General features: G+C 48.7%; 2 protein-coding genes across 3 annotated transcripts; both read right to left on the reverse strand.

Annotated features, from left to right (window-relative positions):
* Nucleotides 1-1,305: 1,305 nt before the first annotated feature.
* Nucleotides 1,306-9,420, reverse strand: MUL1 (mitochondrial E3 ubiquitin protein ligase 1). 2 transcript variants are annotated; one of them, XM_084651766.1, is made up of 5 exons: nucleotides 9,402-9,420; nucleotides 8,325-8,459; nucleotides 7,039-7,126; nucleotides 6,320-6,440; nucleotides 1,306-3,611 (listed from the first exon to the last, which is right to left on the reverse strand). In XM_084651766.1, exons 2-5 carry the CDS (start codon nucleotides 8,445-8,447, stop codon nucleotides 2,882-2,884), a joined length of 1,062 nt encoding a protein of 353 aa, XP_084507892.1. In that variant the 5' UTR covers nucleotides 8,448-8,459; nucleotides 9,402-9,420; the 3' UTR covers nucleotides 1,306-2,881. The 2 variants fall into 2 exon arrangements, with proteins under 2 accessions (XP_084507892.1, XP_084507891.1); XM_084651765.1 differs by lacking the exon at nucleotides 9,402-9,420 and adding an exon at nucleotides 9,235-9,373.
* Nucleotides 9,421-19,607: 10,187 nt separating this feature from the next.
* On the reverse strand, nucleotides 19,608-23,575 carry FAM43B (family with sequence similarity 43 member B). The gene is made up of 2 exons (XM_084651796.1): nucleotides 23,489-23,575; nucleotides 19,608-21,953 (listed from the first exon to the last, which is right to left on the reverse strand). The coding sequence occupies exon 2, from the start codon at nucleotides 21,944-21,946 to the stop codon at nucleotides 20,981-20,983; it is 966 nt and encodes a 321-aa protein (XP_084507922.1). The 5' UTR covers nucleotides 21,947-21,953; nucleotides 23,489-23,575; the 3' UTR covers nucleotides 19,608-20,980.
* Nucleotides 23,576-24,778: the final 1,203 nt, after the last annotated feature.

Here is a 24,778-nt window from a genome sequence, read left to right on the forward strand (position 1 = left end):
ATAGTCCCTTGACCTGTTTGTGCCATACTCACCGGGGGTGAGCATCTACCATTTCTCCAGAGAAGGTGATGAGGAACAGGCCAGTGCAGGGGCAGAAGAGGGAAGAGAAAAAGGATGACAACCCATTTTGTACATCTTGTGCCTAAAAAGCAAGGGCTTGGCAGACTTCTAGTGCCCAATAGCAGCAGAATGGGAAATGCAAAGTGCTTTGAGCAAATTACGTACAAGACCAGCAGCCAAAAACCCCAAGGCCTTGGACAAGTTTCAACTCTCCAGGTCTTCATTATCCCATTTGTTAAATGCGGATATGTACCTCATGCAGTTGTTTGAGATTACCCATTTGTAAAGATACAGACCCTCCCTCAGGCTCTTGTTCCAATACAGGAGCCCCAACTCCCAGCCAGATCCTTGATGACAGTATTGCTTATTCGGAGTGGGGAGCCATACTGCAACACATTAAGCTCTGCTCCACTCGGACAGAAGGAATACTGAGACTGATGGAGACTGTCTCCCTTATCATTACACTGGCCAATGTAGGGCCAATGACTATTGAGCCTTACATGGTTTAACTGTCTTAGTTCTACTGGCACTAAACGGAGACCTGACATCTTCTCTGAACTCCAATTTTCCGGTTGTGCCTATCAGGGTCTCTAGAACTGTCACAGCTACTAAAACACAAATGGTCAAAATATCAAGACCTCCAATTTAAAAAAAAAAAAAAAGACAGGCCTGAAAAGCCATCCAAGCTCCAGCACAATTCCCTTTTGTGCCAAATTACTTTTAACCCATCAACTTCCACTGGAGTTGCCACCCTAATCCATCTCCTCCATCCTCTGGAATGTTTACTCCCGTATATATGAGAAAAATCCTGGCCCAATTGCTAGAATCTGTCCTTGATGAGCCAGCGACTTTCTACATACCTCCTCAGAGGTATGCAGTAATGTTAGCCAATCCGAACACGTAATATAAATGAGTGCAACGTTATTGGCTGTGAGCTCCAAGCCAGTAGTTTATTTTCCAGGGATGTAGTGAAATCCCCTCTTCAGAATGAGTTTCAAAGTTACCCTTTTAAAATTCATGGCCATAACAGAAGTTGAGTACACTAGAAATATCTCAAATATTTTGAATGTACAAAAAATACAATACAGCCAGCGACTTCGTGTTTACTGAATAAGAAGATTTGATGTCCTCCAACATAAATATTGACCTTAATGTCACCCTGTTCAGGAAGTCTTTATATTCCATTCACGAATAGTTTCCATCTATTATTTAATACGAAATTTGGGAAATGAAAGAGATTTGTGCTTTCTTTTTGCAGATAAATGTTTATTTGTAATATACATGGTATGAAATAAAGAGGAGTACCGGAGTATCAACGAAGCTTTGCTTTATGTTGTGGTCAATGCACAAATATGCAATGCACCCCTTTGTTTCACAAATGTTGTGAAATAGTACTGAGGGTAACCAGCACTCTGTGGTTCACCACCACTCATGAAATCAGAATGTTAAATCAATGAAAGAAAGAAGGCAAAATGGTGTATTATAAAGTACATTTAAAAAAAAAATCTAATCCCACTCAAGATTTTACTTTATAACCATACACTGTCTATTGTCATGATGCTGCTTGGCCAATTTGTGTATGTGTCAGAATAAACAGAAAGCAAAAGAAATACATACAGCATAACACAAGACTCCAGAGGAGTGCTGTTCTTGTATCACTTACTGCTCTATTGCTGGGAAGTAGCAACGTTTAGTCTGAACTCATGAACAGAGACAGAAACTTTTAGAGTCAGATTCCAAAAGCCCAAATAACAATCCCATCCATCATCTCCATTCCAGTTCCTAGCCTAATTGACATCACTACCAGCCTCACCTACTAAAATAAGGGACATTGTCTAAATAAAAACTCATGAGAAAGGAAATTTCTTGCCTGCTCTACCACCCACTTTAAGATTTGTTTAGTTTTAATAATCTAAGTCAAATTTACTCTTCACCATTGATGCCCTTTCCTTTTTGCATCCAACTCAAGCTTGGACAATGAAGCCAGACAGGTGAATTTCACTGTCTGGTTTTTGTGTGCTAGCATGACGCAGTTGTATATAGATTTCCAATGCTGCAGAGAAAGGTTTAACAACCAACCCCATATGTTTTGTGGTGGTGGTAGGAGAACAAGGAGAGGACAATGTGGACATAATTGCTCACTCTAATTAAATAAAGTCTTTCATGAAAATATTTCCATTCATATGAGGCTTTGTAAAAGCCCTTAAAAAATCCCTAACGCTAAATTCAGCCCTAGAACTACTTGACAGCATCACTTTAATCCTGCAGTCTACAGGCCATCTCAGACTAAAGCTTTTTCTAGCCCAGATATTTCAGACGCTGAAATCAAGTGGGATCAAACCAAATCTACAGTGACTGCAGATCCAGTTACAATAAACCAGTAACACAAAGTACAAAAATCAAAAGATATGTAAATACCGACGGTAATAAACACAAGGGATTGGAAGTGCAGAAAGAGAAACATATTAACTCACCAGCCTAATAAAAACTTCATTTCTGGAGATTGCATAAACCATCCTCAAAGTCTATTGGGGGCAGTCTAAAGGAAACTCAATGCACTCATTAGCTGGATTTGCTCCCTTTAGGACTAGTTCTTTGATTAAGTTATAACCTTTACGTCAGTTCTGCCTCTGCAGTAAAATTTCTACTTTTGCGTTTTGGATCACAAGGCATTCTCACCCGCTCACTCTTCTCCCAACAAATTTCACCCCCCAGGAACAGCACCTGCCCAAGTTGCCAGACAGGCCAACCAGCTGGAGGACTTGAGAAAACCCCTTAAGAGGGGAAATGTTTTTGCAAATTGCTCCAAAGCCACAATCGTTTAGCTGTTGTATAAGGGAACCACCCTAGCAATCGCCTGCCTACAAATAGGGCATTTCTTTGGGTCTGGAAGTGCCTGGTAGCACTCGTCACATGAGCAGACATGCCCGCACTCCAGAAACACACACGACTTAATGTTACTCAGACAGACGACACAGACATTTTTTACAGTGTCCCCACCCTCAGTGTTCATGTCATGCCTTAGCTGCTCCTGAGTCTGCCTGAATTCATCTTGCATTTGTTTCAGGCGCTGCTTTTCCCGAAACTCCCGGTACTGCTTCCTCAGAATGAAGAAGAGTGTGGCGCAGGTTGCAAAGCCGAAAATGACTGTCAGGATTTTCCAGAGTTTGACATTTGATTCTTGCTTCTTCAGCAAGGAGTCAAAATCCAGGCTGCTCAGATAATACTGCAACCCTTGCTTGGGCGGCTGCAGCTTGATAGTGTTGTTGTCTAGGACCAACTCTCCCACTCCCGTTAACATTGCTCCAACCTTCAGCATCTCTTCAGTTTCTTGGATGCCTTTGGGACGTTCGCCGCTAATGTAATGGCCAATCACATCCGTGAAGGATTGAATAGAGGGATGGAACTTTTCGTACACTGTCTCCAAGCTGAGTTCTGCAGAATCCAGGGGCTTTACCACTCGTACTGTGACGTTGGCACCATCCTCGTGCGGCACCAAGTCAAAGGGCGTTGCATTGGTTCTCTGGTGGATGATCTTTTCACAGTCATTCCTGGTGGAGGATAAGTGAGTGAGAAATAAAGCAAATGCAGGCATAACCGTTTTGCCATCAGCTGGAACATGTGACAAGCAAAAACACAAGCCACTTTCCCCTAATTAATGCCTAGCCGTGAAATAGGTGTTTAATCTGCTTTGTTGTTCCCCATCTTCAAGCCTTCTAGTCTTCTATAAGATAAGGTTAAAAAATCTTCAAAAGATAAAATTAGTCAACTTTCAGTGTATCCACAGCTAGGAAAGAAAAATCTTTATCAGCATCTAATCCTACATAAATTAAATCAACAACGCATCCTTCCTCTCACATACTTGACAGTAGCATAGTACAGTGTTGTAAGGGCCAGCTAATTAATGCTTGCAAAGCACTTTGAGGTCAGTAGACAAAAAGTGCCAAAGAACAAAATATTACATTAATTCCCCTGGAACAAGTACCTTCACGCTGCTGGAGCCATTGAAACTTTCTGCAGCGTCTGATCCTCTTGAGAATGCCCTCCTTTACGTTCGTGTGCCATAACTTGGCTTTTGGGAAAAGCACGGGTACTATTTGAATCCTGTTTTTACATGTCCTAGCAAAAGTTTCTCTTGGTCAAAATAACTGTAAAGCTGTTTCTTTCTGTAGCAGTGTTGCCTGGGGGGTCTGTATTAGGCCCTGCTTTTGTATTCTCACACTTCTGCTTAGCTCCTTATACGGAAGCAGACGCTGCACTTCCCCTGGCAAGAAGATGACATTCAGACATATCTAATTCCATCTAATCTTCCAAATGGGTTTCCAACTTTGACAAATTGTTGTGTGGCAAGAAGCACTGCATGGCACATAAGCAATTTTAATAAGTGTAACTCAATTAACGGAGGCTTTGTTTAGGCTCAGAGAGTGGAGCAATGATCCGGTTTCAGCAGGTTCATTTGACAATGCGACTTCCGATTCCTTCTCTGAGTCAAGGAATCATGTTCTCACCAGATTTATCATTTGAATTGTGCTGTAGGTCTATTATTAAGAACTCATTTTAACATCTGGGGAATATTGCCAGGTTGTGACCATTGTTCAATATGAACAATTTACAGCTGTTGAAAAATGCTCTTAAACTAGCTAGGTTGGATTAGCGTAATTCCCTATTTTCCAGGTACATGAGGGTCACAACACATCCTGGTCTTGAAATCTTTATGCAGGCTCCTCCATAAATTCTGCAGTAATTTTCATTTATAAGGCTTTTGGGAGAACACCTCCCACCCCAAATGACACTTCTACTTCCTACACCCAATAGTTTCATGCATTCTCTGAGTAGGCTAGTTATGTGAAATCACTCAATCTTGAAACTTTGGGGTGGGGACTAAGGGCTTGTAATAATGACTCTTCTCATGCTTACAGAGTGAAATACCCTCCCCGCTGTAAACAACAGCAATAGAGTTCAAAAGTAGGTTAAGGAAGTGACTGTTTGCTGCACACTTCAGTTCACCATCACGGATTTTTTTTATGATTTTATTGAACAGCATTCAGACTTTGTGAGGAATGCGCTGTGAAGCTCAGATTGTTGTTGTTGCCACTGCTCATAATAATCCACGCTACTTTAAGGCTCTGCCATTCCCACCACTCGATTGCCAAGGAATTAAGAACAAATGCGTCATAGATTATGTTGAAAAACCTCAAAAAACAGTGTAAATTGCCCCTGCAGTAGCCGTTAAAGGGAACAAATAAAGCTGGTAGGGCTGAAAAATCTGACCTATGTACATCAATTTGTGAAGAACACGAGTGTTTACAGGTGTCTTCCTTCCCAATTACCACCACCAATTACCCTGCTCACCTCAAGGGAAAAAAAAGAGAAAAAAAGAAATAGAAAATGGGTTTGAGAGAGAAAAGTTTTCAGCTCCTAAAGAAGGACCTAATATGGGGAATGGGATGGAAGATGTTAAATCTTATTAAAAAGTATCCATGACATGTACATGCACCTTCAATACATACACACTTTAAGGGATTTACACACTTTATATATAGGAATGACTTCGTCCCACACTGAAAGGCATTCACCCCCGAGGTCGATCGCAGCAGCTACTTAACACTGCACAGCAACCGTACGCACCAGTTTCACTTACCATCACAGCCACTTTTTCACAGCAGAAAGAATTTAAGGAGCGAAAATAAATGGCATTTGGCTAGGACACCAAGGTTAGCAATATTACTTCTCACGAAAAGTGTCATTTGACCTCCAGTAACCAAGTGGTTAAGGTTTGATCCGAATGACAGCATTACCAGCAGCAAAAAATAGTCTGACAATCCACCCTGGAGCCTTGGTTCAAAATTGATCAGTAACCCATCCAAATACTGACTAGACCATTTTAATTGTTGAATGACTCACATGTCCATTTAAATCCAATGCACTATTTGTCTGGTTTTGAAACAGCATCCATAATTCATGGAAAACAAAATACCCAGCCAGCTAGTTACTAAGTAACCTTGGTTTACAGGCTATTTTATACAGAAGGAATTGCCTTATAGTTGCCTCTCCTAACAAGTAAACTGAGCTACAAAATCTAGTTCACTGCCAAACTCCTGCATTATTCAGTAGACTTCATGACCAAATGAAATCACACCACTGAATTACCTCACCAAATTCAATACCCAATTACTTTTTTTTGGCAGCTGTCTTCATCATAAAGCCAACAGGGGGAGCATATATGTCTGGATCTTTCCAAGAAGAGAAGTAGACATACCAGATATGGGTTGTTCGATTCCACACCATTTTATGTTCCCGTAGTGTCAGCCTCTGAACTACCCCCTTGCAACTGTCCACAAATTGGCTGTTGAGAGTTTCCTTAACAGACCGCACAACACCTGAAAGATACAGAACCATTTTACCAAGAATTGTAAAGGCTACATATTCGTTAACCATTATTTATTATACATATCATTTTTATTACATATAAAATTAGTAATGCCAGAGTTAACCCTGTTATGCAACAACAGAAGACTATGGTACAGACAGGCTAAAAATATAAGAAGAGAATTAGTGCTTTTAATTGTCAGCAACTGTCCCAGATGAAGAACTAGAATAAGGTCTAGAGGGTCAGGAGGTGGATATAGGCCAGGCAAGGAAACAGACACACTATTCTAGGGAGACTGCCTGACTTTCTATCCTAATGGAGGTCATTTAATGTAAGGACTAGTTTGGGATTAGACAGGATCCACAGGAAACATTAGGAACTATTTTATATATGTATGTGCTGAGCCTACTGCTTGAAATGGAACTTCATTATCCTTGTGAGTTTTGCTGGATGGTTCAATGTTTTCTCGACCAACCTCTGCTTTAGATACCTGGACCAGAATCAGAGATGCTGGAGAAAAGTTATTTTCTTAGAAGAAGGGAAGGTGAAATGGAAAAGATTGGAAGCTATTAGAACCCTCTAGTGACCCAGGCACTTATGCACAATACCTTCAATAACTGCATACGGGACACATTTTCCGGGTGCTTCCATAAGAATGTTCTTCAAGTCTTGATCTAGATTCACTTTTTTTGCTCCCTATATACAAAAAGAGCCATATGTATCAGTAGTTATAGACTAAATGTGTGTTATGAAACAGATGTAAAAGAGACTTCTCGCTTATGACTAATTTCTAAAGACTGTGTTGTGCAGATAAACTTGGGGGTGGGGAAAGGAGGGTTTTGAGGAATAGGGGGTCAGTTCAGTGCTAATTTACAATAAGCACTATATTTAGGCTTGGGAGGGTTAGATTTTTATTGGTAAATGTCCATTTCACAATACACATACAAATCGACAAAAAAATATATTTCCATTGAAAAATGCTGTTTGAGAACTTATAAGAGTTTGATTTAAGGATATTTACTTTGTATATTTTGGCATATGATGTTGACAATGTGTGTTTTAAGTTACAAAGCTGTAACTTTTTGAATCTCAATGTCTACTGTCATTAAATAATTGTTGCCTGGCCCCTCCACAATTTCCCACAACTGTGAACATTTAAATTGATAAAAATTAAAAAAATTAAATTAAATAATCAATATTATCTGTCAAAATATAAAAATAGAATTCTGCCAAGCCTAACTATATTAACTCTTTTTCCTCCCTAGTTTTAATAGGAAAACTTGACTTTTATCTAGTGTTTTTCCTCAGTAGACTTCAAGACACTTTACAAAGAATGTCCGTACCATTACCCCATTTTACATATGGGAAAACTAAAGCACAGACCGGTAAACTGACTTGCCCAACATCACTCAGCCCGTCAGTAGCAGAGTTAGGAACAGAAGCCAGGTCACCCGAGTCCCAGTCTAGTGTTCTATCTTAAATCATCAGTGGAAATTACTTGCTATCGTAAGTGTAGCAGACATAAACATGTTAATCTAATAAAACACCTCCAAACACACTTATCATACTAGTTAGTTTAAGCTATTACAATGAAGCAATCCCTGAACCAGTTTTAAAATATTGAAAAAAAATATATAAAGGGGGAGCACTCCTAGGAACAGGATAAATACTGCACCTTCAAACAAATGGAGAACTAATAACACACTCTACAGCCAAATAAAGACATGAAATATTCAATTAAGAGAAAAACATCTCCAAATGAACTAAATATTCACTCATCGGAACACTATTCTTTTATATGGAGTTTCTAACCTACGATTGTGCTACAGTGTTACACACCAAATTGTAAAGTTAGTACTTTTCAATAATAAAATAAATATATCACACAACTGACCTTGAGGCTGTGAGCAACTTTAGATTTCTGCCTATAAATGGAGTACAGAATTGCTGTGACAGTCGAACTGGTGGCCAGCAGTATAAGTTGGCCAGTTGAAGGCCGCCCCCCACTTTCCATCATTGCAATTTAGATCTAGTTCAAACATATTTAAAAAAAACAAAAGGTTACAATAATGATCAAGTTTCAGAGTAGCAGCCGTGTTAGTCTGTATCCGCAAAAAGAAAAGGAGTACTTGTGGCACCTTAGAGACTAACAAATTTATTTGAGCATAAGCTTTTGTGAAGTGAGCTGTAGCTCACGAAAGCTTATGCACAAATAAATTTGTTAGTCTCTAAGGTGCCACCAGTACTCCTTTTCAATAATGATCAAGTTATTAAGAGACTTTCCTGTGGAAACTGCTTTCCTGTCACCATGCTTTTGAGAGGAGGAACGGACCTCATTGATAAAAAGGATTTACAGTGGTCTCAATCTGAGCCAGAAGCACTGAGCCATTTGAGAGGGGCGAGGGGGGGAGCAAGAGAGGTAAGTTCAGGAAAGCGACAAGGATCATTTAGACGCTGATAGCTCCTGGCAGCAAGGGAGAGTCAGCTGGTGTGCACTGTATAAGCATAAGCAAAAGCAGGGCTGATGTCAGCTATTTACTTTATAGGGATAGTGGCAGGAGGGCGAGGAGAGCAGTCAGTGTTGAGCGCTAGCCTCTGGGAAACCCAAATGTGACTAATGGGGCGGGCAGGCCCCCACCCTCGTCCTACCTGTCCCACCCCCAAGAACTCCCCTCCTCGCCCCAAACACACCCCTGGTAGCCCTACTCTCCCCGACGCCCCCCGCCCCGGTAGCCCTACTTGCCCCTACACCCCCCTGGATCCACGCTCCCCCTCCCCCTTACTTTCCCTTCCCCATCCCTCACCCCGCCTCCAGCGTCGTCTCCTAACGCCCCCAGCACACACAGCGCGTGTCCCCCGCAGCCCGTGGGGGGAAGGGGGCGAACCCCTTCCAGGGCCTGCCCCGCCCCCCCCCCGCAGGACGCCCCCGGCCGCTGCCTCCTCCCGCTGTGTGCCAAGGAAGGACACTCACCCCACCCCGCCCTGCCAAGCCCGTCCCTGTCCCTGTCCCTTCCGGCGCGGCCTGATGACGTCTGCGCCTACACTCTATCCGCGAGCAGCAGCGAGATGAAGCGGGGTCATAGAGTGTAGGGCTAGAGGAGACACGCGGGGTCCTCCACTGCCCCGTGCCTCTGAGACAGAGTCCTCCCTGCTTTCCTCTAGGGCTAGAGCCCCCCGCCCCGTCTTCTGCATGGCCCCAGCTCGCCCAGTGCCTGCCTCTGGGGATGGGAGCCAGGGTCAGGGCTTCTCTTCCCAGCTCTGCCCCTCACCTGTGCGCGCGACCTGGCGCCACCATGATCCCTGCCTCTTAGCTAGCCCTTCCCATAGGTAGCGCTCACAGCACTTTACAGCTGGGGAAACTGAGGCATGCAGGGGGGAAGTGACTTGCCTAAGGTCACCCAGCAGGCTGGTGGCAGAGCTGGGAATAGAACCCAGGTCTCTTCAGCCCAGTCTGGTGCTCTCTCTGCTAGGCCACACTGCTTTATACATTTATGTACTCTAATCCCAGAGCTTGGCAACCAGGAATCATTTCACCGAGAGGCAGTACTAGCCCAGTGGGGGCCTTAAGCAGGAATAGCCTGAGCCCTACTTACCCCACATCCACTGCCCTAAATATACAAATTGCATTATTTCCACAAACCAAAATATATGCCAACACAACACATACAAATACACTTGTTAAAAAGTCCATGTTAAATAAGATGAACGGTATTTTGGGGGGTAATACTAAAGTGGGGGGCCCTTGAGCTGCTTGGGACCTTAAACAATTGCTTATTCTACTTATGCCTAGCGCAGTCTTCACCCACTGTTGAAGAGCAGAGGCCTTTGGGGTGGAATTCAGCACAGCACGGCACAATTGGCTGGGGCCAAATTTTCAGATGCGGTGGGGGTAACAGCTAGACACCTAAGTAATCCATATTTAAGCACTTAAGTATGTGGCTTAATTTTCTGAAACATTAGGCACAACTCCTGTGGAAGGAGTCTGAAGTCTATAGGAGTTGTGGGTGCTCAACAACTTTGAAAATCAAGCCACTTACTCAGGTGTCCATATGTGGATTTAGGCACACAAGTTTGAAACGCTTGGTCTGAATGCATTATTGGGGAGGAGGTCACCCTCACTTAAGACAGAGAGATTTCATTTTGGAGATCTATTTATCTATAACTATATATGTAATTATACTTGAAGAAGAGTTTTGTGTAAGCTTGAGAGCTTGTCTCTTTCACCGAGAAAAGTTGGTCCAATGAAAGATTTAACCTCACCTACCTTGTCTATGTAATTATACCACATTCATCACACCAGCATCTCTTCCTTGTTCCCATCAGTGCCATAGGTATGGTTGATAGGAGAAGTTTCAGGGGCTCATCAAGAAGAAAATTTGTCCCATAAAATGTAATATTGCCAAGGCTGATTCAGTTCTTTTCCATGTTGCTTTCTTTCTGTCCACTAGATGGTGAGACACTCACATTGATAGCGAAAGCAGGATCTGGCTTTAACGTTAAAAAAGCTAGTGGTGGAAAGGATGGGGTGTGTTTTCTAAGATAGGATGGCTCCACTGCATTCAGTATTTAATGTTTAGGGGAATGGCCAGTCCTAGGAGGGAAGTGTGGGAGGTCGGGGGTACTTCCAAAAGGCTCATGGTCATTGCTTTCTACTAGAAGGAACTTGCACACTTGCACCAGTCGCTATTATATCAAAAGGGACCAGACCATGGGTGTTGTTTCCAGTTTTTCTTCAGATAATTTTACCAAACAAATTAATTACAAAATAGAAAACTATTCTGAAAATTTCTTTTGCTGAGCACCAGCAGAGAATGATGGTGCTAATTAATATTTTATTCAGTGCTCTGAAGCTAAAAAGGATTGTATAGGAGCAAAAACTATGTCTAGGCTACAGAGCCTATGCCAGCATAGCTCCCAAGTGTAGACACAGTAAATGCCAACAGAAGGAGTTTTTCTGCTAGTGAAGGAATACCATCTTCCTGAACAATGTTAGCTCTGCCAATAAAAGCCCTCTTCTGTTGGCACAGCTGCATCCACACTGGCTGTTTTGTTGGCATAGTCAGGAGTGAGGCTTCTTCACGCTCCTGATGGACTTAGCTATACCGGAATAAGTTTTAAGTGTAGATCATGTCTAAAGTAATGTTAGTAGCAATGAACCTAGCCAGTTTCTCTAATTCCTTCAAGTAGGAAATGAGACCTGGGACAGATTCCTTGGGATATGCATATAGATAATATTCAGTTCTCTGCTAATGAGCTTCTTATAGCGCACCCATCACCGTAGTATCTGAGCTACTGAGATACTCCTAGGATGAATATAATCAGCTATGGTACTGCTGAGCTGCTTGGATCTCCAAAGGGAATATCCATGTAATGTAACTGGCCACTAGATGTCATCAAACACTTCACTTGCATTCTCAGAGAGAGCCAGTCCCAGTGCTAAGGTTCCTGTTGTCTCAGCCTGTCACTGTAGGAGGACTGCCCTGAGATGTTTCCACTGCTGATAATACAAACTGCCTATGGAGCACTTTTTATGAGTCGATCTCAAAGGAGGGGAAGTCACAGTTAGCCCTTTTAATTAAGAGAGGGGAAATGAGGTATAGAGAGACTAAGGGCCAGATTTTTAAAGGTATTTGGGTACCTAAAGATGCAGATTTCAGAGTAACAGCCGTGTTAGTCTGTATTCGCAAAAAGAAAAGGAGTACTGGGGCACCTTAGAGACTAACCAATTTATTTGAGCATAAGCTTTCGTGAGCTACAGCTCACTTCATCGGATGCATACTGTGGAAAGTATAGAAGATCTTTTTATACACACAAAGCATGAAAAAATGGGTGTTTACCACTACAAAAGGGGAGAAAACCTGGATTTGTGCTGGAAATGGCCCAACTTGATTATCATACACATTGTAAGGAGAGTGATCACTTTAGATAAGCTATTACCAGCAGGAGAGTGGGGTGGGGGGAGAGAAAACCTTTTGTAGTGGTAAACACCCATTTTTTCATGCTTTGTGTGTATAAAAAGATCTTCTATACTTTCCACAGTATGCATCCGATGAAGTGAGCTGTAACTCAGGAAAGCTTATGCTCAAATAAATTGGTTAGTCTCTAAGGTGCCACAAATACTCCTTTTCTTTTAAAGATGCAGAGAGATCCCTAGTGGATTTTCAAAAGCCACTTAAGCAGATTAGGTGCCTAAATCCCATAGGCACCTATCTGCACCTTTACATGCCTAAATACCTTTACAAATCTGGCCCTTAGTGACTTATCCAGGGTTTCATAGCAAATGAGTCACAAAGCTGGCCGAAAATCCTAAATTCCCGTCCCATGCCCTGTCCACAACCACGCACCAATTTGTATGGAAAACTGACCCCCCTCCGTCCCTCCCACATCTTCATTCTCCTCTCCCATCATCTTCAACAGGGCTGTTTGGACTGAAGGTTGCAATTGGGTTTGAAAGGTTTCTCCGAGAATTACACACCCCACGTCCAGCTCCCAGACAAGATTTGAAACACAGAAGAAAGTGACGCAAATGAAGTGGAAAGAGGGCATACATTGTTAACAGTGGGGGTAATTAACCATTAACCAATACTTGAGCAAGAGCTTTTTCGTCACTTGGAGTCTTTACATCCAGAGTGGACCTCGTTTAAAAGAGAGAGGCTCCAGTTCAACCACAAGTTACCAGGCTCACAGCGGCTGAATTACTAGCTGACAACTATGGCCTGTGTTACGCAGGAGGCCCGATTAGATGACCATAATGGTCCCTTCTGGCCTTAAACTCTATACATCTAGATGTGTTTGTCAGTGCTCAGCACGTTCCCAGGTGAACAGATGTCCACATAACAACACCCAAAACAAAGAGCACTAACTCATTGGAGAAGTCAAGCACTGAATGGGTCTTCAACACTTAGGCCTGATCTGCACTTAAAAGTTAGGTTGACACAGCTACAGCACTCCAAGATCTGAAAAATGTATACCCCGGAGCCGTGTAGTTAAGCTGACCTAGCCCCCAGTGTAGAAGAGGCTAGGTATATGGAAGAATCAATGCTTTTGTCGACCTACCTGCCACTGCTCGGGGAGATGGTTTATCAATATCCTTGGAAAAACCCCTTCCATCGCCGTAGAAGGCATTTACACTGTGGCAGGACAGCAGCATAGTGGTGTGCCACCATAGCACTTGTAATGTAGACGTGGGCTGAGCTACCTTTCTCCCTAGCGGTAGTCCCTCCAGATCAGGATTGGAGCAGGTAGGAAACCATGCAGTGCCACTGACCAGGCTCTGATCTGATTTGTGGGAGCCTGGTACTGCCACCAATGCAACATCCGTTCTCCACCTCACCCTGGTTGGACGGGCACAGCTGGAGGAGGAGAAAGAGGAAGCTTCCTGAGAATGGCAAAGGAAAGAATTCCACAGTCCCTGCCCTATGCTACCAAATACCCAGTTAACTTTCATTTACCAATAGTGCTGCAGCATCCACCCAGTGACTGCATCATTTACACACCTCCTGTAGGGAGCACGTCTGCAAATCCTTGAGCAATGCTGTGATACAAGGCATGGTAAAGATTCTTCCCTTTACTTCCCATGACAGTTTGGTAACTGTACTGTGCTTCAGGGAGCTAATCATTTCAATTCCCCCTTTGGTTATGGATGACAGACATCCAGGGGCACAGTCCAGAAGCATCTGGATCCCTGTGGCAGGAGGAGGCAGGAGCCCAGGTATAAAGCCATCTAGCTCCTTCCATCCAGGAGCTGCAGCTTTAATGAGAGATGAGCGTTGCACTTTAAAGAAAGCTCCACAATGGCATAGTGGGGAGATAGGAAAAGCAAGGGGAAGCAGGAGGAGTGGGAAGAGAAAGAAAGGAAAGATGGAGGAGAAAGGCAGAAGAGAAGAGAAGGTTTATGGGAGCCTAAACCGTGCTGAGGCCAGTGGTCTAAATGCCCTTCTGAGCTCAGGAAAGGATGTCTCTGTGCATGAAGCCCTGTGCTATCAGCTGTCCCCACTGGCTATAAAAAGTGGGGACACACACTTTGTGTCTTCTGTAGGTTAAGTTCATTGCACTCATCACTAGGGTGACCAGATAGCAAGTGTGAAAAATCGGGACAGAGGGTGGGGTGGGGGGGTAATAGGCACCCATGTGAAAAAAAGCCCCAAATATCTGGACTGTCCCTTAAAATCGGGACATCTGGTCACCCTACTCACCCCGGCTCCTGGCATCGCTCTGATACACTGCACGAGCTCCCTATATGCTATCCTTCCTAGTTCACAGATTCCCTGCAACCCCACCTCTCGCTCCCTCCATGCCAGGGGTTCTGTGTGACCCCATTCCTCCTTTCCCCCCACATGCCAGGATCCTCCATTCTCCCCCATGCCCAAGGCTCTGTGTGCACCCCTTTTCTGGCCATTACCTCTCCATTGCCTCCTTCCCTCCCACCACTCATTTCTTTCTGTCTGGGAGAGAAGTCATTTAGGGCACCAACATGTTTAAACTGTATTGAGACAATGGGGGGTGTTGTTGTGCTGAAAGGTGTTCATGGCTGCCCTCAACCAGTTCTTTGATAGGTAGGCAATTACAGACCTGGTTAAAGCACCTGGGTCTGCTAACCAAATATAAGGGGCCCTGCGTGTCCTTCAGTGGCCAATGATACCTAGAACATTCACTGAAATGGTGAAATGAATCAGATATGGCGTTGACAGACAGAAATGCCACTGAGTTGTGTGTGAGACCTCACTTTGCTTGGCCAATAGAATCAGCAGCACAGCTTACAGAGAGCTGAGAATGGCCACTCATGAACCCCTTTTCTTTCCGATCCCCCTGGGGACAGGCGCCGGTGTCCCCGGGTGAGCTCATTCTATAGCCAGAAGGCAGAAAGGGCTTGAGCTGACACCAGCTGCACATATCCCTGCCAGCTGGAGAGAGATCAGCATGAACAGAGTTACTCTCTCATCCAGGACCCGTGGCTCATGCCAGCAACTGAGACAAGGGCTGGGCCCAAGCATTGCCACAGAACAAGTCACACTTGGATTTTCACTCATATCAAGTATATTCTTGTTGTGATAACACAAGCACGTCCTTCCACTGTGCTAAACCGTGGGGAGCAGCCAGCCTGAGAGCTGCTGTATTCCATCCACTTGCGCTCCCTCTGGACTGGCCCACTCAGAAACCACTGGGGGCCAACGCTCTCTAGAGTGGGATCCCCCAAGCAAACCTTTAACCCTTTCACTGCTCATCCTTCATCTCACTGGTCATTATCTATGACGATCACATTTGTGCTAACAGCGTGCTAACAGAAATGCCAATAAATCAGAAATGAATGGAACGCCAAGAGCACTCAGCAGGTAGGTGCATTCTGCCCAGCTGCACCTGGGCCATACAGCTGTTCTCCACCTGCTGTACTCATTTGGTCTGAAACTGATAGATACCTCCAGCAGGACAGCATCCCCTAACACCACGATGGGATGTCAGTGCAATAGCAGCCCAGACGGAAAAGTAGCACTTCATGAGTCACCAGCCCCACCTTAAAACAGCGAGGTGGCCCTTGCAGATCTCCTGTCCTAGTTCTGGTCTAACCTAACCATATTCAGCTTTCAGATGTGTTAGGGTCACACCCCGTGGCCACGTCTCTGACAAGTCAAAGCAGCTGAAGTTCTATGGCACATGAGATTCTTCTAAGCTCTCCAGGGACAAGCAGCAATCTACTAATGGAAGGAGAATGTTCTCAAGCAACGTATCCGGGAGTTCTCCTTTGCCTCTGATTGCTTCGCATCCTTCAGGGATGTGTTCCTGTCTGACTGACGCTTGCCATGGCTGCTGCACTGACTTGCCTCTAGCTGATTAAATCTCTAAGAGGTGAGAGCTGGAGTGTGATTTCTAAGCCATGTGCAGCAATCAGGGCTGCTTTAGCCCTAGCAAAGTTTCTACTTTTAAAGGAATCTTAACCGTAGGATGCTGGGGATGAGTCTGCAAATTCATCTGTAAGTTCATGCAGCTGCTGGATCCCACCATGATCCCCCACCCACACCTCCTGGCAACAAACTGCCAAATCCTTCCTGTAATGCGGTCCTTGATCTTCTAACCAGCTGCCTTAACCCTCTTTCTAAAATCCTGGACATCCACCCAGGTTCCCTCCTCCCAGCTGCCAGAACGATCACTTACGTGTGCAGGCCTGACTTATCCAGAGAGGTACCCTGACTCTGCATTAGCTGTCTAACCTGCCACCAAATGCCCCTCCTCAAGGCAAGACCACACTTCACTTCCAAATCCAGATCCTCCTAGCCCCCTATTGTACCAGCCACCAGAATCCTCCTTCTACCTGCTCTCAAGGCATGCACCCCCTGGCCAGGTGTCACCCACCTGGAAATCAGGAAGCATTCAAAGGGGTTAAGATTCCTTTTGCTAGGCACGAGCATGTGATGAGTTAATGGCCTTAGGTGTCTGCACCAAGGAAAGGGTTACAAGTTAAACATGTACCTTCCGTGTTCCTATTGTGTCTAGTTGGGAGCTAAATACCTTCCACTTCTGGTCAGGCCAGGCCCACACGCAGGGCTAGGCTAGGCACAGACAGGATAGTCAGCCAGCTGAGAATGCTTCTCCTCTCTGTGAGAGGAGGGGGTCTTAGCCCTGGTCTACACTGGAGGCGATCGATCTAAGTTACGAGACATCAGTTACGTGAATAACGTAGCTGAAGTCGACGTACTAGATCGGCTTACCCTGGTGCCTCCACAGGAGGGAGTCGACTGCTGCCACTCCCCCATCAACTCCGCCTGCGCCTTTCGTGGCGCCAGAGTACAGGAGTTGACGGGAGAGCGCTCAGGGGTTGATTTATCGTGTGTGGGTCTCAGGATACTAGAGAGATAAGGTCGGGGAGGTCATATCTTCGATTGGCCCAACTTCTGTTGGTGAGAGAGACCAGCTTTTGAGGCATGCAGAGCTCTTCTTCAGGTCCGGGGAGGTACGCCGAGGGTCACAGCTCAGCAAGGTGGAACAGATTGTTTAATCTAAGGAGTTAGCACATATTCTAAGGGATGCTCGGAGCACCTTTCCCAGACCTGAGGAAGAGCTCTGTGTAGCTCGAAAGCTTGTCTCTGACACCAACAGAAGTTGGGTCAATCAAAGATATGACCTCCCCCACCTTGTCTCTCTAATATTCTGGGACCCATGAATGCATGACATGACTGCAGCAACACTGCCTACAACAGAGAAAGGGTCTGTAAGTCTTAAATTAGGTGGGGATGGGAACTATGCTACTTTCATACTGAGTTCCAGGCTCAAGGTACCAGCCACACAGAGCTGGGGATTTTGCATAGATTCTGCCTTCAGTTACTTTCCATCCTCTCCTCCTCTGCCTCAGCCTGGAACCAATGCGGAGAATGCAGGGGAGCTGTCTGGCAGCAGCAGACAGGCCTCTTGGTTGCTACTTGGAGTGGGCCCCCATGGAGCGATGCAGCCAGATTCCCCCCCTCGCATCCAACTCCCCAAGAATACAGCCCTGACCATCCCATCATGTTTAGGTCAGGTGGAGAGACCAGCTGGCCAATAACCCAGTTCCCGATACCACTGGGTCGGGACAAAAATGGGACAGGGGGCTGCTTTGTTAACTGGTGGGTTAGCCCCTCTCCCCCAAGTTCTTAGGGTACCAATACACCTTGGGCTGGACTTTGGCCACACATCCACCTTGTAAGCTCCTCGGGGCAGCTATGTGTCTTTGTCTGTGTATTCAACAACAGTAGAGGGCATGTCACCAGCACTAGAGGAATAATAATGTCCCCCAGGCCTTGCCCCTGCTTTGGGGATGTGAGCCTGAATCCCAGTGAAAGGCTAACATCCGATTCTCAGCCCCGTCACTCAGCACAAAGCAAATAAGCTTTTAATAAAACCCACATGCCTCAAAGGCAGAGGAATAAAGGGAAAGAGGAAAACAATCTTCTTAGCTTAAATGTGACCAGTCCCTCCCCGGTGGAAGCTCCTCGCAGGGGGTGGAGTTAAGCCACAGAGGCATTTGCCTCATGATTTTAAAAATGCCGGTTGCCATGGCCACTGGAAACGGCTGCTTATTTGACATCATTTCTAGAACTTCCGTTGCCGTCAAGAGGGAATGTGGATTTTTAAAAGCATGTCACGACTTTTCCTCGGTTTTGTTTTTTCAGGAGCTGTTTGTTCCTCCCAAGAGCAGAGATAAATGCCACGGAAGCGTGGTGGTGGCAGCCCCGGGGAAGATGAAAGGGAATAAGGCAGCTGTCTGCTTGCAAAACTGCTTACCCCTGCCCGCTTTCTCCTCCTTCTGCAATACACTCCGGTACGTTCCTCCATGTTAGGGCACAGAATCATTCCAGAGTTTCTCTCTTTTCTGGAAATTGGTTGCTAGGGGCTGATCTCCAGAGAGCGCCACACAAAAAGGGTGAGATGCTTTCATGTCTACAATCTACCCTGCATACAGCACACAGAGAAATACAGGGCTGTGTTGTCAAACAAGTGCCTGAATGGGACAGCCACCTCCCACATTTGGTCATCGAAATTGGCACTTAGAGGAGGTATTTATGCACTTGCAGGTAATTTACTGGCGGTACATGCTAATTTGAACATCAGCATGTGGGCTTTGGGCATCCTGCTACAGCTCCCCAGTTTAAAGCCAAATGTATAGCTATATTCCTACATGTGCACATGGCAGACACATGAAATGCACACAAAGTGTGAGTACACATTTGGAAAAGATACACGCATAGGCACACACCGAGAGACACAATCACACAGATTCATATGCACATGCACCCTCCCCAAATAATCACACACAACCCCCTTTGAGCAAACAAATCTTCACCCACATACACACCCACGCAAACATCATCATCACCATCCCAACAGAGCAGTAAAATCCCTCATTTATAATCAGTGCTTGGTACGCAATCTAGCCAAATGACCCTCCTGGTCCAGAACCTAGACTGGACCCCATAAAGGGAGAGGTGCCAGAGTCTCCATGAAGACCACTGGGAATGTTGATACCACTATTAATTTGACAGGAAGGCACTCAGATACTACTGTGAAGGGCAGCGGTATAAAACTCTGAAATAAATCAATAGATAGAAGCCCGATTCCTCACCCAGCACTGAGCTGGTTTGTGTTCCAGCTACTACTGCTCTTGAGATACAATGGCAGCTAAATGTTTACAAAAGATAAAGCACAGTAATCATATTGCAGAACACGCAGAGAAACTTTATTACAATTACCACATTATATGTGTGTGTGTGTGTGTGTGTGCTCTCTGTGTGATGCTCTGCATCTCATCCCCAGAGTCGCACACATGTGGGCCAAATCTTTCCGCGATGTAACCCCGTTGAAGCCAAAGCAAGATGAAGAATTTGGCTCCTGGGTGTTCTATAGCCCATCTCCTTAAGACACACCTAGGCACCCCAGCGCCAAATTTTCCAAACTTGGGTGCCAAACTGTAGACAGCTAAACCCTCCTTTAGCTACCTAAATCAAAGAGGGCTGATTTTCAGAGGTGCTGAACTTCTCCAAATCCCATCAAAGACAACTGGTGCTCAGCATCACTGAAAATCAGGATGCTTATTTAGGTACCTAAATATGAATTTAGACACTTATCTTTAGCCATGTAACTGTGTCCTGATTTGCAGAGCTCTGGAGCACTCACACAACCCCTTCTGGAGAGCTGTGGGGGCCCAGCACCTTTGAAAATCAAACCCTCAGCCCCATAGTGCTGTACATGCCGTCCCCAAACCACATCCCCTCCCCAGTGTCAGACACATGCAGGCACCTGTCCTATGTGACATGTACAAAACTGTACAGAAAAATTGCATGTTGTAATAGAAGTGAAATCTAAGGGCATCTCTCTGTAAATAGATGGCTTTTTTTTAAATATATAAATTTTAGTTTAGATCAAGTAGTAAAAGTCACTTCAGCTGGACCAGCTTCTCCTTCCCTCTGCTGAAATGGAAATATAATCCCCCACCCGGGCAGTTTGTGTGTGTGTCTCTCTCTCTCTCTTTCTCTTGAAATCACTGGAAGTACAAAATACACACAAGAGTTGCTCCCTGCCAGCTGCCCATTCAGGGAACTCTTCCCCCTTCCAGAACGTGCGGGCATGTCTCACTTTAGCAGGAGCCAGCCCATGGCTTTGATGCCAGTCATTAGAGTCAGGGCAGTCTTTCTCTGAGCCGGTTAGCAAGTGTCTGTGTGTGTGTGTGTGTGTGTGTGTAAGAGATGGAGATATATGCACCAACCGGTCGAGATCATTTCAGTGTCCGCTCAGAAGAAGATCAGGGGAAAGGGCCAGGTCGGAGCCGGTGCCCGTACTCGGATGGCAGGAGTGAAGGAGCGTTAAGGGCAGGCAGGGTAGGTCAGTCTATCTGTGTGCGAGCCCCGCCAGCCCGCGGGGCCCGCTGACCGCTGTCCGCTTCCGGCGATCTGCCTCTCCCCGGCTGCAAAGGCAGCAGCCAGGGCCCAGCTGCAGGTGGCGTTTCCAGCCGCCTTCTGCCCAGCCTCACCCCAGCCAGGCGGGCCCTTCCGCCACGGCAGCGGGGCTGTCTCTAGCCTCCGGGCCTCAGCGGCCCGACCAGCAGGGTCCCTCCCGAGCGGGCTTCCAGGGCGCCGGGGAACGGAGGCTCCAGCCCCTCATCTCCCGGGCTAACGTCAGCACCTCGGCCCGCTCCCGGCGCTGCGGGGCGCTGGCGCCCGCAGCCGCCGGGCTGCGGGAGCCGCCCAGGTGCTCCTCGCCGCCGCCCTCCTCCTCCTCCAGGATGGAGCTGAGCCGGCGGGCGCCGCGGCTGCGGTCGGCGCGGGGCCGGTAGGGGCACTGCCCGTGCAGCAGCTTGCGGGCGGGCACCCGCGGCACGACGGCGTCGCCCAGGCGCTGGCGCTGGAGGCGCCGGGAGTCGTTGAGCCTCTGCAGGCGCTTGAAGTCGCCGAAGGCGGCGCTGGCCGTCTGGTGGAGCAGCCGCGCCAGGGCCCGCGCCGTCTCCGCCTTGGCCAGCAGCGCGGCGTGGCAGCGCAGCACCACGGCCTTGTTCTTCACCTGGTGCCGGTAGACCCAGGCCAAGAGCTTGGGGTGCCGGCCGTCGGCCGCGCAGTGGGTGATGCGGGGCAGCAGGTAGGCGTGGCCCGGCCGCCGCCCGCCGGCGCCGCCCCGCGCCTCGCAGGGGGCCAGGCGGATGCCGTGCGCCCCCAGCGTCAGCTTCACCTTGGTGCCGCTGGCCCCGCCGTCGCTCTTGGCCCAGATCTTGCCCACCGCCTCGTCCGTGCAGCCCTCGCCCTTGGCCTGCAGCGTGACCGCGTTGCCCAGGTACCAGGCCGTGTAGGTGGGGTCCTCCTGGTTCAGCTCCACCTTGTGCCGCCGGCTGCGGAACACGCTGCCCAGCCGCTCCAGCGGGCACTCGGGCAGCAGGTCCGGGCAGGAGCGCAGGAAGCTGGAGAGCAGGGAGGCGTAGCTCAGCCCCGGGCCCAGGCTCTTCGCTTTGCCCCGGCGCTCCGCTTCCACCAGCACGAATTTGTTCCTGCGCCAGGGCAGCATCGCGGCTCTGCAAGGGGGAGGGGAAGAGGCTGGAGAGGCAGCGGGACCCGGTCCTGGCCGGCAATCGCTGCCTTCCGCCGGCGCAGGGAAGGGGCTTTCCTCCGAGCCCACCGGGAGGGGCCCCGATCCCGCGGCTCCTCCCCGAGCCATTGTTCCGCCCCACCCCCTCCGGGAGATGTCCCGGTCCCTACCCCACTGCACCGCCTGGAATGACCCCGGTCCCTACCCCACTGCACCGCCTGGAGATGCCCCGTCCCTACCCCACTGCACCGCCTGGAATGGCCCCGGTCCCTACCCCACTGCACCGCCTGGAGATGCCCCGTCCCTACCCCACTGCACCGCCTGGAGATGCTCCGTCCCTACCCCACTGCACCGCCTGGAATGGCCCCGGTCCCTACCCCACTGCACCGCCTGGAGATGCCCCGGTCCCTACCCCACTGCACCGCCTGGAGATGCTCCGTCCCTACCCCACTGCACCGCCTGGAATGGCCCCGGTCCCTACCCCACTGCACCGCCTGGAGACGCCCCGTCCCTACCCCACTGCACCGCCTGGAGATGCTCCGTCCCTACCCCACTGCACCGCCTGGAATGGCCCCGGTCCCTACCCCACTGCACCGCCTGGAGATGCCCCGGTCCCTACCCCACTGCACCGCCTGGAGATGATCCGTCCCTACCCCACTGCACCGCCTGGAATGACCCCGGTCCCTACCCCACTGCACCGCCTGGAGATGCCCTGGTCCCTACCCCACTGCACCGCCTGGAGATGCCCCGTCCCTACCCCACTGCACCGCCTGGAATGGCCCCGGTCCCTACCCCACTGCACCGCCTGGAGATGCTCCGTCCCTACCCCACTGCACCGCCTGGAATGGCCCCGGTCCCTACCCCACTGCACCGCCTGGAGATGCCCCGTCCCTACCCCACTGCACCGCCTGGAGATGCCCCGGTCCCTACCCCACTGCACCGCCTGGAGATGCCCCGTCCCTACCCCACTGCACCGCCTGGAATGGCCCCGGTCCCTACCCCACTGCACCGCCTGGAGATGCCCCGGTCCCTACCCCACTGCACCGCCTGGAGATGCCCCGTCCCTACCCCACTGCACCGCCTGGAGATGCCCCGGTCCCTACCCCACTGCACCGCCTGGAGATGCTCCGTCCCTACCCCACTGCACCGCCTGGAATGGCCCCGGTCCCTACCCCACTGCACCGCCTGGAGATGCCCCGTCCCTACCCCACTGCACCGCCTGGAATGGCCCCGGTCCCTACCCCACTGCACCGCCTGGAGATGCCCCGTCCCTACCCCACTGCACCGCCTGGAATGGCCCCGGTCCCTACCCCACTGCACCGCCTGGAGATGCCCCGTCCCTACCCCACTGCACCGCCTGGAATGGCCCCGGTCCCTACCCCCCTGCAGATTGCTGGGAGTGCCCCTCCCTCTGCCCTGCCCCACTGCAAATGGATGGATTTGCCCCTCTCTCAGCCCTTCCCCCCCACGCCCGCCCACTCTCCTGCATCTGGGCGGGTGCCCCTGTCCCGCTGTTTTTACCCCACTGCTGCTGGAGGGAGATGCGCCGATCCCGATCGCCCCGTCCCGCTGCGGGCTGCGGCTCCCGGTCCCGCGGCTTCTCCTGTCCTGACAGCACTGAGGAGAGGATGCGGGGATTCATCCCCTGCCGGTGCGTGTGCTGCTCCCCCTCCCGGGCGGCTCCATCAGCCACACACGCACACAGCAGCCACACACGCACACAGCAGCCCAGAGCTCTCACATAGACACACACACACCAGCCCAGAGCGCTCTGTCTCTCACACACACACAGAGCAGCCCAGAACTCACACACACACACAGAGCAGCCCAGAACTCACACATGGACACACACACAGCAGCCCAGAGTGCTCTGTCTCTCCCACACACACAAAACAGCCCAGAACTCACACACAGAGCAGCCCAGAACTCACACATGGACACACACACAGCAGCCCAGAGTGCTCTGTCTCTCCCACACACACAAAACAGCCCAGAGCTCTCACATGGACACACACACACACCAGCCCAGAGCGCTCTGTCTCTCCCATACACACAGAACAGCCCAGAACTCACACACACACAGAGAGCAGCCCAGAGCTCTCACATGGACACACACACACACCAGCCCAGAGCGCTCTGTCTCTCCCATACACACAGAACAGCCCAGAACTCACACACACACACAGAGCAGCCCAGAACTCACACACACACACACACACACACAGAGCAGCCCAGAGCTCTCACATAGACACACACACACACCAGCCCAGAGCGCTCTGTCTCTCACACACACACACGCAGTGGCTCAGAGCTTGCTCACACACCACACGTGCGCACACACACACATATACACACACAGAGTTCAGCCCAGAGGACACACACACACACACACAGAGCGGCTCAGAGCTCGCTCAAATGCACGCACGCACACACACACAGTGGCTCAGAGCTTGCTCACTCACACACACACATATACACACAGAGAGATCAGCCCAGAGCTCACACACACACACACCAGCTCAGAGCTCACCCACAGGAAGACCACTTTTCCCACAGCCTCACCTGGGCCATTTCTGCAATGCCCATCAGCCATGGGGCTGCCTCCCAAGCAGACACCCGCCCGGCTCTTGGCTACACATTGCTTTGGCCATGGGGATGTGACTGGGTGAGGTGTGTTCCTTGCACTCACAATTCTGAGCACTCACAAAATCAGAGAGATGCCAAGGACGTTTGCCATAGCAACCTTAGCTCAGGCCTGTGGTGTCTAAGTACTAGAGAGCCCAGGGTTCCTCTGTGTGTGTGGGGGTTTGG

This window comes from Lepidochelys olivacea, assembly GCF_965140295.1.
Source record: "Lepidochelys olivacea isolate rLepOli2 genome assembly, chromosome: 18".
NCBI lineage: Eukaryota > Metazoa > Chordata > Testudines > Cheloniidae > Lepidochelys > Lepidochelys olivacea.